Source organism: Myotis brandtii, unplaced genomic scaffold, assembly GCF_000412655.1.
Source record: "Myotis brandtii unplaced genomic scaffold, ASM41265v1 scaffold475, whole genome shotgun sequence".
Taxonomy (NCBI): domain Eukaryota; kingdom Metazoa; phylum Chordata; class Mammalia; order Chiroptera; family Vespertilionidae; genus Myotis; species Myotis brandtii.
Window position 1 is genome coordinate 358297 of NW_005368148.1, and position 13372 is coordinate 371668.

General features: G+C 35.1%; 1 protein-coding gene across 1 annotated transcript in view; it reads left to right on the forward strand.

The window, feature by feature from the left end:
* The window catches only part of PCDH15 (protocadherin-related 15), a 567795-nt gene that overhangs the window by 325339 nt on the left and 229084 nt on the right, over positions 1-13372 (forward strand). Inside the window, exon 15 of the mRNA XM_014547486.1 lies at positions 11586-11718. Within this exon, the coding sequence (XP_014402972.1) occupies positions 11586-11718 (133 nt within the window). The remainder of the gene's footprint in view (positions 1-11585; positions 11719-13372) is intronic.

Below are 13372 nucleotides of genomic sequence, written 5' to 3' on the forward strand. Positions count from 1 at the left end.
GCAGCAAGCAAGCCTCCCTGCTCGCTTCAGTGCCTGGCTGCCGGCCGCCATCTTGGCTGACGGTTAATTTGCATATACTCACTGATTAGCCAATGAAAAGGGTAGCTGTCGTACGCCAATTACCATGTTTCTCTTTTATTGGTGTAGATTACTTAGGGTTAAATTATATCATTTTGATAATGAATCTTTCTAACCAAGAACTTTCTCTTTATTTGTATGCTTTATTTATGTCCTTTAGCAGTTTTTATTTTTTTAAATGTTTTCTTTATACAAGTCCTATATATTTTTTTGTTGGTCTGTTTCTGTATCTTGTTATTGTAAATAGAGTTCTTTTTTCTTATTCTTTTTTCTGGTTGATGTTTGTATATATGGAAGCTATTAGTCTCTTTATATATTTTTTTTACTCTTTCTCATTTAATTATCTTATTTTTGTAATTTCCAGTTGATTTCTTTATATTATCCAGGATTGTATTTTATAAATAGTGATACTTTTATATCGTTCTATCCATTATTTTTCTTTTAATTTCACTTGCTAGTTCTTACAATAAACATGCTTTTTCTTTTTTTTAATGAGTGGGAATGTTCCCCATGCTCCCTCATTTTATTAGAGTCTTGGTTTAAAAAAATATATTTTATTAGCTTAAGAAACTATTTTTCTATTCCTATTTTATTAACTTTTTGAAAATAAGAATGGTAGCCCTGGCCAGTGTCCCAATGGTTAGAGTGCCCCCTTGCACATGGAAGGGTCATGGGTTCGATTCCCCATCAAGGGCATGTAACTGGGTTGTTGGATTGATCCCTGTCCTGGTCTGGGCGCATGCAGTAGGCAACCAATATATCTCTCTCTTCCCTTTCCTCCCTCCCTTCCTTCCACTCTGTCTTAAAAAATAAAATAAAAGTAAGGATGATGGTTAATTCAGGTCAAATAAATATCTACCATCTATGCAGACAGTAATGACTTTTCTTCTTGAGCTAATGGTATGATGGTTGACCTTAATATATGTTGTTTCTAAATAAATCTATTTTACATTTTTGGTATGAATTCCACTAGGTCATGACATTTTAATTTTGAAATTTAATTGCTGGATTATGTTATTTTGTTTAGTGAAAGTAGTGTGTGTTTTTCTTTTTGAGAATTTTATGAAGATTTTCTATACTTGTTACGATACCTCATAAAATAAATAAACAAAACCCACAAATAAATACAAGAATTAACTAGTGTAACAGCAAGTATAAATGAATTATAAAAATATTAAAATAATAAATAAATCCAAATTTGGTTCTCTGAAAAAAAAGAAACAGCAACAAAAATGAAAACAATAAAACAAATAAACCCAGCTAATCTACTAAAAAAGGAAGAAAGTACAAATTTACATAATAAATTCTAAGATGGAAATAATACAGAAACAAAATAAATTAAATTTATTACAAGAGACAGTTTTGCTTTAATTATGTAAAATTTGAAAACATGAATGAAGGGAATAATTTTTAAAGAAGATAATAATTTACCTAAATTGATCCCCCAAATTAAGAGAATAATCTTATAGACGAAATAGCCAAAGTGCTCAAAGAGCTACTACCTAAAATTACACCAGAGCCAGGCAAATTGGCAGAACTGTAACAAAAACAAAAACAAAAAACAAAAACATTGGGAGTGAGTCTTTTCTCTCCTTTTTGCTCTGTTCCTGAGCAGATAAAAAGTCAATGTTTTCTCTGCAGCACAAAGGGCAGATTTTTCTCTTCACACCCCTCTTATCTTTGATTATGAAATTTGGGAGGTGGACACCTAGTTTCTCATTGGTATTTCCAGACTCTTCTTTCTAATTCTCCTTATTATCCTCCCTTTTAATCTCGAAAGAATGTACCATCCTTTACCCTTCCTTAATACTATCAGCTACAGATGACAGGTTCCTCTTCCATTACCTCTTCTTCTGCCTAATCTCACCTCCCACTGTTGTCTGCAGATTTTCAGGTCACTCGTACAGAGTTTAATTTCTGTCTTACTGGCATTTACTTCCACAGTAGTTGGGTCAAAATTCTTGGTGACTTCAATGTTCAATATGTGCTTTAAAGCATCTGCAAACTGGTAGTCACCCTAGGCAAATATCCTTGGAGACATGCTTAGTGCCTGTCTTCTTTCAAACTCCAAACATGATCTTGAGCAACAGCTCTAAGCTCGACCTTGAAAACATGCTCAGAAGGCAACGATTCCCACCACTTTCATTTTGAACATCCCAATCCAAGCTACTGTTCTCTCTACTTCAGGGCTCTGAAAACCTCCTCTAATTAGAAGTCTAATTAGACTTTTGCCTGAGCCCCCTTTCAGTGGACTGCATGATTCTGGTAACAATGTCATCTTTCCCTTTGCTTAAAATTTTTAGTGGTTTTACATTTCATTTTGAAGTAAAAGGCACAATCATTAAAAAGGCCAATGGGGCCCAGCACAATGTGTCCTCTGCCACCAGCCGCAGGCCACTCCCTCTCGTCATATCTTGTTACCTGGTCTTCTGCTTAGTCCACCCCAGTTAGCTCCCTGGTCGCCTCTCTGTCCTTGAGGCTTGCAGCTACCTTCAAACCTTTGAACTTCACTTTCATCTCCTCTCAAACTATACCAGCTACTCCCTCGGCTTTCTCCATGGCCTCATTTCCTCCAGGTTTTTACCCCATTTTCACTTTCTCTGTGAAGCATTTTCTAACACCTATTTACAGTTGCAAGAGCCTCCCAATACTGTAAGATCCCTTTCCTGTTATTTTTATCTTCTGCGCTGATCACCATGCAAGTGCTATATGTGTTTTTATTTAGAGTATGTGTATTGTCTGCCTCGCCTCCTCCCCTCTAGAGTGCTAGGTACCAAGGACAAGAATCATTGTGCTTTGGTTGTCTCACATGTGCAGAGGCCAAAACGATTCCTGGAATGTCCTAGATTCTTAACAAACATGTTTTTGTTTTGTTTTCCTAGGTTCTTAACAAACGTCATTTTTAGTTTTCAAATAAATAAATTGGAATAAGGGACAGTATAATACAAAACTCAAATTTAGTTTTGGGTTCCCAAAATGTGGAGGCAGATTTGAAGTTGTTCTCCCTTCCCTTATGGTATACACGAATTCTATCTCATTTTGTTTCTAATTAGTGGGAAAAAATAGTTGTCAGTGAGGATAAAATTTTCTATTCAGCCCAACAAACCAATGATTTATTATGTAACTTCCATTTACTATGCTATGGGAATACAAAGATAAAAAATAGTAACATTTGCAGGTTAAAAAAGTGTGGAAATAGAAGTATAAAACAATTACGTTTAGTTTAACATGATAAATTTGATATTGAGATAAATACTTGGCTTTTGGGGCTTTGAGGAGGACAGTTGTCATGAGGGAGTATTTCGCAGGCTTCCTAAACAAAATTAGTTTAGGAAAATGAGTGGGGGCTTTGAGGAGGACAGTTGTCATAATGAGGGAGTACTTTGCAGGCTTCCTAAACAAAATTAGTTTAGGAAAATGAGTAGAAGTTAACCAGGAGAAAAGAGTATGTCACATTTTTACCAGCCTTAGAGGTCTGAACTAGCTTGGTGCTTATGGATAATCACAAGTCAGTCAGTGTTACCTACCAGTGCATGCTAGTAAACTGTGATTAAAGGAGAATTACAGTCCAACTCATGACAAATTTAACTTGCCTTGTTAAGAAGCTTGGATTTATCTAGTCAATGGAAGGAATCGTTGGAAGAACTTTACATTAGAAAGTCATGTGGAATTATTTTAGTCTTAGGAAAATCACTCTGTTGACCCTATAGAAGACACATTTCTGGGGGACAAAATTGTAGTCAGAGAAATTAGAAAGAACACCACCAGAGGAGTCCAGGGAAAATGTTGCTACTGATGGCTTGACAGGAGCATGTTGGGAAGAACGGAGAAATGGAATTGTCAAAGTAAGAAAAAAATTCCAAGGTTTTTTTCTACATGACTGGGTGGTGGTGATGTTAAATGGTGTACATGGTTTGGGTGAAGGGGATGAGTTCTGTTTTGAACATATTTAGTTGGACATGGCCATAGTTCATATATCCAAATAGCAAGTGGATGTATATTCCTGAAGGTACTGTTTCTTGTGAAGAAGCATATTGAATATTTCTATGTAGTGAGTAATTACAGGATCTAAACTAAGAGTCAAAGTTTGAACAAATTTTAAATAATAGCTTCATTCATGCTGAGCTTGCCTGAAGAGGAATTAAACATGATTGATGCTATTTAATTACCATGCACTAGGGCCAGAAACCATGCAAGCTACTTTATATACAACATTTCTAATTTTAACAACATTATGATTCCTGTATAATTATATTTTTGCAGACCAAAAATTTGAATCTGAAAGAGAATAATTGAATTAGCCAAGTGACCCCTTGCCTACCCTCCCTCCCACCCAGTAAACAAGTACTAGAATCATAATTTGAACTCAAGACAATTCGATTCTAAACCTTCTCCTCCACTCTATTTCATATCCATAACCTTATGTAGTAATTATTTTGGAGAAAGACATACTACAATTGCTTAATAACAGTGCTAATAATGCTAATTATAAGAATAACGGCACCTGCTGTTTTATCATTTAAACTTTTATTAAAGTCCTTTAATAGTCATTATTTTTTTGTAACTTTCTCATTAAAGATAGTACTATCCCAGTCTAATCTATATGTGCTTATATATTATGATGAATGTGTTTTTAACCACTTTATTATTTAATGAATGAAATTGTATAATCCACTCTTATTCAGTTCCTATTTGCAAGTCATATCTCTGATTTGCCTAGATAAGCCTGCGATAATCTGTACAATACAGTTGATTGTTTAACAATGTGGGCTTTAGGGGAGCTGACCTCCAACATAGTGGAAAATCTGCATATAACTAGTCTGTTCTCTTCATACCAACCACAGAGTTGACCCTGGATCAACTCAGGTATGAACTGTGTGGGTGAATTTAACTGTTGGCAAATTGAAAAATAATGCATATAAATGGATTCACACAGTTTAAACATGAGTCCTTTAAGGTCAACTGTAATAGGTTTTTACTTGCATGAAATTGTACTCCACTCCAGGAACCAAAGTGCCACCTTCAGAATCTGAATATACAGGACTCATTGATGACACTAGGCATTTAGTTGACCTAGTGTCATTGTTTTCTTTATGGACAATGATTGATCACTAAAAGCTCACTAATAATGTTTGGTCAAATATCAAGTGGGACCTGCAGAGAATATACCTCCATTCTACCAGCTTGGATAGTGTCAAATTCCTTATAGGATAATGGCATATGCTATTTTCTAGAGGAAGATTAAGCCTTCAAATTGAGCTGATGAATGAACTGAAGAGTGAGGTTTTGCTTCTAGTATTTCCATACAGAAGGCAGATGCTATTGAAAATTATTAACATAAAAGTATAGATTGTGATGTCATGTACAAATGCCAGCAACCGTGGCACATAAACCTAATTAAATAGTAACATTAAAAAACAATCATTTATCTTAATCTTTTTATATTGGTGACCTCCATTCATAAGTTTAAATACAACTCTCAAAATAAGAATTTTGTTGTTGTTATTATTCTGTTTGAGTAGACTAGCTAAATAGTAAGAGTAAAAGGAGCAATAGTCTATCATGTTTTTACTTTTTTAAAAGATTTAAAGCAAAATATTAAAAAATAATTACATGCTAGGATATAACATTTTTTGGTATATGTAGGTCTCATGTGCTTGAATTAAATTACATAAATATGTTTGTAATCTTAACATGAATAAAGAACTACTATTAAGTATTTATGAAGACATAGAGAATATAAGACAGTCTCCCCCAAATATCTTATAATTGAAGTATTATAAAACCATTGATGCATGGCATACTTTTTTGAGTCCCAATTTTTCTCATGGAATTTAAGGCTATATCTAATTAATGCAAGATTAAATCATCCATTTGCAAATAAAGTATTTTTTTATTCTGAATATACTTTAAAATAACTTCACACAATATATTTAATATTAATAACAAATGAAGGTGGTATTTGTTTTAGCAAAAATTTACTGAGTTTCCACAATCCCTAGCCTCTTGTGGAGGCACTGAAAATATAAGATTTCTGCCCTTGTAGCAATCACATAGAGGCACAGGTAAACCTGGACATGTCACAGTAGATGATTATAAGTGTAGGATAACTTGGATAGGAATGATAATGGTATTGCCAAGCAGAGGGAACACTAAAAGCAAAGACACAGAGACATGAGAAACCATGCTGTGTTGTGGGTGCTATGTATTACTTGGCACATCTGAGCATATTATTAAACTTCTGAAAATCTTTCAACCAGTTTCCATTGTCAAAATGAAGTATAAGTATAGTACATGAGTACCTGTCCCTTACCCATCTCTCTTTGCCCAACTTGGATCCCTTTCTTAGTCATACAAATTTTATAGTTTTTTTATATTGCTCTGTAAATTTGCACATTTCCCCCTCTCTGTAATGCCCTATGTCAGGGGTAGGCAACCTTTTTGTGAGTGCGTGCCAAAACCAGCAAAATCTCTGACTCAAAATTCTTCTGCATGCCAACCCTAATTTTTTGAGAACATGTTACGCTTACTTGATATCTCTTAAAGTGTACGTATGTGAAGAACCTTGAAAAAATAATAAAATTCATTTGAGCAACAAAAATACATGATGAAAAATACATTTATTTTTTAATGTATACATGTACACTGATAGTTTGATAGAAAACTTTATGAATCCGTTTGATATTATCAGTGGAAGTTTTGCTGCTGCATCACTGATGACAGAGATTTTACATCAGGTTTATATTTCATGACCTTCAGAGATATGCACGAGCTACTACTTTCATCCGTCAGGCTACTCCTATTATGAGACTTAACAAAATTCATCACTGAGAACAAAGATTCACAATTGTAAATGGAATATTATAAGAGAGGATTTCATATGCCAGCAAAAGTTAATTGCGTGCCATGTTTGGCACGAGTGCCAGGGGTTGCCCACCACTGCCCTATGCATTTTACATCTAAGTACATCTTGCATCTTAAGACTCTGTCTCTGTAGAAGTCCCTGAGAACTCTCTCTGAATCTCTTATATTTATTTTATTATGAAATCTTTGCTTCCTATAGAATCCACTCTGAACTTCCAAAATAGTAAAATAGAATCCATTAACATTGAACTAAAAATATAGCTTTTCTAACACAATATTGCTGGGAGACAAAGTAAAAAAGAAGGTAATTTCTCTGTTTTTAATCTAATGAAGAAAACAATATAAATACTATAACCTTCACTTTAGAAACAAGGTAGAAGTGTAGAGTTACAACGAAACACCTTGTAGGATATGTTGACACATATAATAGAAAATTACAATCCTCTACATGCATTTTATTACTGAATATTATTGTCATATCAAAAAATGACTTTTTATCATTTTAAATTATACCATTTTCAGACTTAAACATCTTAAGTCTCTCTTCCCAACTGCTTCTTTATTCATATTTTATTTGGTCTTAGAAAAAAATAGTGCTATGGATGATGCTTCATTCATGATATAAATAATTATCAAGTCTTGAAATAACTTATGATTTCCTACAAGATAACATCCATCATTACAAACTAAGGATGTTTTATACTCACACAGAAACACACATCAGATAAGTAAAAATTCTCCAATTTACTCCCCAAATTTGTTCTTGTGAAACGTGGGGAGAAAAGACAGGCAGATTTTGAATTCAGGAGCCTTGCCTTTTAGTTTATCTAATTAACTTTATAATTAACTTTATAACATGAATTCAGTCACTTAATCTTTTTTACTTTCTAATCCTCTTTCATAAAATGAGAGAGTTAAATTAATGGGTTTCAAGGGTCTTTCAAAAATCTTAAGATTATTTAAGAAAGTAGATCACATGTCTTGTTCTACTCTGACCTTCATTGCCATATGAGAAAGAGAAAAGCTTTACAATTTTCATTTTTAGAAATATTCATCCACATTTTATGGGCTACATTATAAAAATAAAATTTGTATTATACAGGTGCTCAGTTTTATGCATTGAATACTAGCTATAAAAAGTACATATAAAATGTTCACATAAAACATTATTTATCTAGTGACTGTCCTGTTTTAATATGTACTTACCTGATGCTGTTGAGTTACTACTGCATATTAACACATTATTGATACCATGTTATTGTAAATCCTATTATCTAGTTTTCAGAAAGCTAACTCTGACACTGTGCTGGCATTAGGGATAAAAAGGAGATAGCATCTTACAAAGCAAGAACCCTCAAATAGGTCAATGCTTATTTAAACACATTGTAGGGAAGTACCAGTATTTCACAGATGGAAAATGCAAGACCTTGAAAAATGCAAGACTTGGAAATATGATCTTCCTCAAATAACCCTAAGATCACAGTCTAAAGGGGTAAAAACATAATGACTTCTTCTAGTATTTGAGTTATTGTGGAAAGGAGGAGCGGAAGCAAAGGAGTAAAGGCAGATGAAGGTGACAGTCATATTGGACCACAGAGACTCTTTGTTCTAGGGTCTAAGGTCTTTGTATTTTGCATTTTTTTAGTTTCTTCTCTATGACAGGTACACAGGCCTCATCTGAGTTGGAGGTCCTTGCTGTAGTATTGGGGATGTAAAGAATTTAGCCTTCCAATGGGAAAGTTGTCAAAGGGGGAAGAATAAGGAAATACACAAAGTATAGTAAGTTTAGTGTAAAAGATACTTTCCCAAAGTGGAAAGAGATTCATATTCTGGTAAATATTTTTGTAAAGTATTCCAGATCAGTAAGCTGAACCTTTAAGCAGGAAGGATCTCACTTTTTGAAAGTCAGCTTTGAATTTGGAGTACAGGTGAGTTCTAAGTTTTTTTCTTTTTAAAAGGGAATCTTTCACCTATAGGGTTATTGAGGAGAGCTTTAGGCAGTTTGTAGAGAAAACCTTGGGCTACTAATTTAGAAAGAAGTTGAGCCTGCTTGTTTTACTTGCCAAGAGCTTCTGGAACAGTGGTCTCCGAAACTGAGTGTGTGTGTGTAGAGCCTTGTATATCTATGGAAAATGTAGATTCTTATGCCCCACACCAAGTGATTTTCATTCCAAAGGTCCAATCCCTAAGACTCATCACACTCTATTCTGGGGAGTGGGGAGGGAATACCAGGCCTGTAGGTATTTAATCTAGAAAAGTGAAAGAATGCAATTAAAACCTCTAAAATATGACGACTAAGGTAAGTACAAGCTTATTTACCCCATTACATAAAGTACAGTTTGAAAGCTTGTTTTGAAAATTTATCCATAATAACTGATAAATATGTTTTTACAGGTATTACATATCCTATATAATAAAGAGCTAATATGCAAATGGATGCCACACCCTTGTGCCCTCGTGCTGGGGCCAGGGAACCTGAGGCCACGCCCCCTGCCCAGCGGGGCTTGTTGGGGGACCTAAGGCCGCACCCCCCCCACCCAGCGCCAGGCTGGGGGACCTGAGGTTGTGCCCCCTGCCCTGCAGGGCTTGACGGGGGTAGGGCTGGCTGGGTCTGGGTCTCGTGCAATTTCGAGGCACACGTGGGTGGGTGGGAATTTGACTCTGGGTCCCACGGCACACCCCAGACTCTGACAGGAGGGAGATTTTCATATACATTTTACTAATTTTCTTTCATCTCTGACATTTCTATTATAGAGAAAGGGCAAATAGCAATATTAAAATATTTTCTCTAATTCCCTTTTAATATGCACAAATTTTGTACACCAGGCCACTAGTACATATATAAACATATGCATGCATACACACAAGTGAACACACCAATATAAATATGTAATATTATGTAATCCTTATGCTAACTTTAGATATTATTATTCTCATTTCACAGGCTTGGTTGTTAAAATATTTTGAAGTGAAATGAAATTAGAATTTGATTAAAGTGATAAAATCAGAGGCAAAAATTAATACAGATAGTTTAATTATAAAAATCTAAAAGATTTTAGTTTTAATTTAAAATGTGATTGCTTTATATTGCAGTAAACATAAGTATGATTTTTTTTAAAGTCACTGCAGTTTTTCAAAAGTTCTTAATGTTCTATAGGTATGTAGAAACTATTTAGATTTAGGCATAATACACTTCGACAAGCTATAAAAAACATATTTAGTGCCCATGATCTGTGTTTATCTTAAAAGCTTTTCAAAAAGTAGACTATCTATATATATAAAAGCCTAAGCGAACATTAAGGTGGAATGATTGGAACAACTAGAATGACCGATCACTATGATGCACACTGAACAGGCAGGCAGGTGAGTGATTAGGTGTGAGCAGGCCAGCAGGAGAGCGTTTAGGGGCAAACAGTCCTGGATTGTGAGAGGGATGTCCAACTGCCGGATGTCCAACTGCAGGGATCAGGCCTAAACTGGTAGTTGAACATCCCCTTAGGGATCCCGAATTTCGAGAGGGCGCAGGCTGTGCTGAGGGACACTCCCCCGCCCCCGCACAAATTTTGTGCACTGGGCCTCTAGTTTTATTATAATAATCTTGGAAAAAAATGTTCTGGTGACCATGTCTTTTAATTGAAGCATTTAATAAAAAGAGCTTTGATCTGATTTTAAAAAATTCGAGCCCCCAAAATAAAAATTATATGTGTTTTGAACAATAATTCATGATATTGTTACAATAAGGTTAAAGCATACAACTCAAGCAGTACTGGAGTCCTTCAACATTGAAGACTAGTTTTGTAAATTCCCAGGTCTCATTAATACACTTTAGCCAGTATTTCATCTGAACAGACCTTGAACAACTTGCTTCTTTAGCTTTTGCTGTGTAAAGAAATTTCAGTGTTGTCAAAAGTATTGATTCTGTCAATTTAATATTTTTGTTCTTGTAATAATAGATTATCTTCTTATCCTCCAAAAATCCCCCATCAATGGAAGGTTTTAATGAAATCTAATTTTAACTGTTTGCATTATACTCCTTAAAGATTTAAAAATGTTATTGTGTTTGCAACTATTTTCTGCAACGATCACTGTATGATCCTGAATCTTTACATGCATTTACATTAAGTCATTGATGTGAGCAACCAAACTAATAAAACACAGACCCTATTTTGTTTTGTGTGTTATTTTAATCAATACATCCTCTCCTGGTTTAATAGGAAGTGAGCCCCAAGGACTGCTCATATTAGCAGATATTTACAGAATGTGCTTTTTTTTTTTTTTTTTTTTTTTTTTTTTTTTTTTTTTGCTATTAAAGAGGCATTACAAAATAATGTCAGAGGTTAAAGCAATATCAGTTATTCGCCTTCTTTGGACCACTATTTCATTTTAATTCACACTATCAATATAAGTGGGGGGGGGGGCAGTACCTGAGGCATTTCCTTTCATCTTAATAAGATAATTTCATAAAAACTTTACATTTTTGTCATAGCTTTTATTATCCTGCCCTTTGATTCTGAATTATATCCTTATTTTCTACAAAAAATTCTAATTTTCTCTCTTGTAAACCCCACAACAGAATACCAGATGTAGTCTGTCATTAAATGTGTAGAATTTTACCCATCTTGCTGGCTTCTCTTTCTCTGCAGGCACTCCATCTGCACCGTGTACATTGAAGTGCTTCCTCCAAACAATCAAAGCCCTCCCCGCTTCCCACAGATGATGTACAGCCTAGAAGTCAGTGAGGCCATGAGGATTGGTGCTGTTTTATTAAATCTACAGGTATGTTCTTAATATATATATACATATATACAAGTATATATGTGTATGTATTTCCACAGCGACAACCTTGAAGACTAATGGACTTATATTTGTGCCTGGCGGGGGGCGGGGGGCGGGGGGTAGGAGCTCACATGTCTGCATACACTTGAGTCAATGAAAATTCCATCTGGAAAGGAAAGCAGGGGTACTATGGTTGGAGGGTTTCCACAGCAAATCTATTCTATTGATTGCCACAATTGAAGAAATAATGTGAGCTGGCAGGGATTAGCTGCAATCATTACAAGAGAGAATGAAGGGAGTGGAAACAGGCACTTGAATATATTTTACGTTGCAACCAAAGAGTCTGCAGCTGACTGTTATTTTCTGTCTCGGCTTTCTTTGCCCTAGCAGGATTTATTTTCGCTGCAGTGTTCTATGGAGAGAATAACTTTAGGTGCACAGGCTGATGGTAGGCAGTCTAGTTCTGAGGCACACTTCATTCTATGCCATAGAATCTATGGCCGTGGGCAAATCATGTAATGGCTGTGCCTTGGTTTATTTATTTAGATGAAGGGGGCAGGTTTAGCTGATATGTTCATTTGCAGCTTCTGATTCATATGGATTACTTGCAGGATGATAGTTTGGTTTTCACTTTGTATATATTCCTAACTAAAGCATATTTGCCCAGAGAAGGCCGTGTCTTCAACTGAATCGATAGCTTCAAGTTGGACTACATATGGTATTGGTAACTGTCACTTGCTGTAAAAGTCATAAGGTCCATGACATGACTTACTGCTTTACCTATAGATATTCATAGGACAGAGAATTTATCTTCCTCTGGAGTTACGTGGGAATGACAGGAGTTGCTGACATGAGAATTCAGGAAGCTGACCTTGAAGGTTAGGAGAGCTTTTAATAGGATGATTTCAGAAAATCCCAGGATCAATGTTTACCATCAAATGAGTTGACATAAGGCATAGCTATAAATTGTTCAAATTCCATTTGAATATTGACATCATTTCCCTGATGATGGAAAAGTGAAGGTTCTAAAGGATGTTTGTATTGGAAAGAATGTAAAAATAATGAAACACAGCAACCTCATTATCCAGATGTGGAAAGTGAACCCCATAGAGAGTAAATGACACCTAAGAAGAGTTGATTGAATTCTCATCATTCCCAAAATACAGCTCATTCCATTATATCCCACTTATTTTTGAGGCTGCTAAAAATTTGGTTGGCATTTTCAGATACTTTCCTGTGCCTCTGTTCTAGGACCTATTGTGTCTCTTTTCTCTAGTAACTAGAAAGGGTTTGCTTTTGGTATTCATTTACTATTAAAACATGTGGAAAACAAAATTATATGAAAGTAGACTTATTAGTAATATAGAAATTTGGAGGATTTTAATGGATAAAATAAAAGTAAGAAAAAAATTGCAGTTTCTTTAGGAAGGGGGAAAACAGCTAGTTAAATCATTAAAATGTTGCCCTAACCAGTTTGGCTTAGTGGATAGAGCGTCGGCCTGTGGACTGAAGGGTCCCAAATTCGATTCCAGTCAAGGGCATGTACCTTGGTTGCGGGCACATCCCCAGTAGGGGTGTGCAGGAGGCAGCTGATCAATGTTTCTAACTCTCTATCCCTCTCCCTTCCATTCTGTAAAAAATAATATATATATAT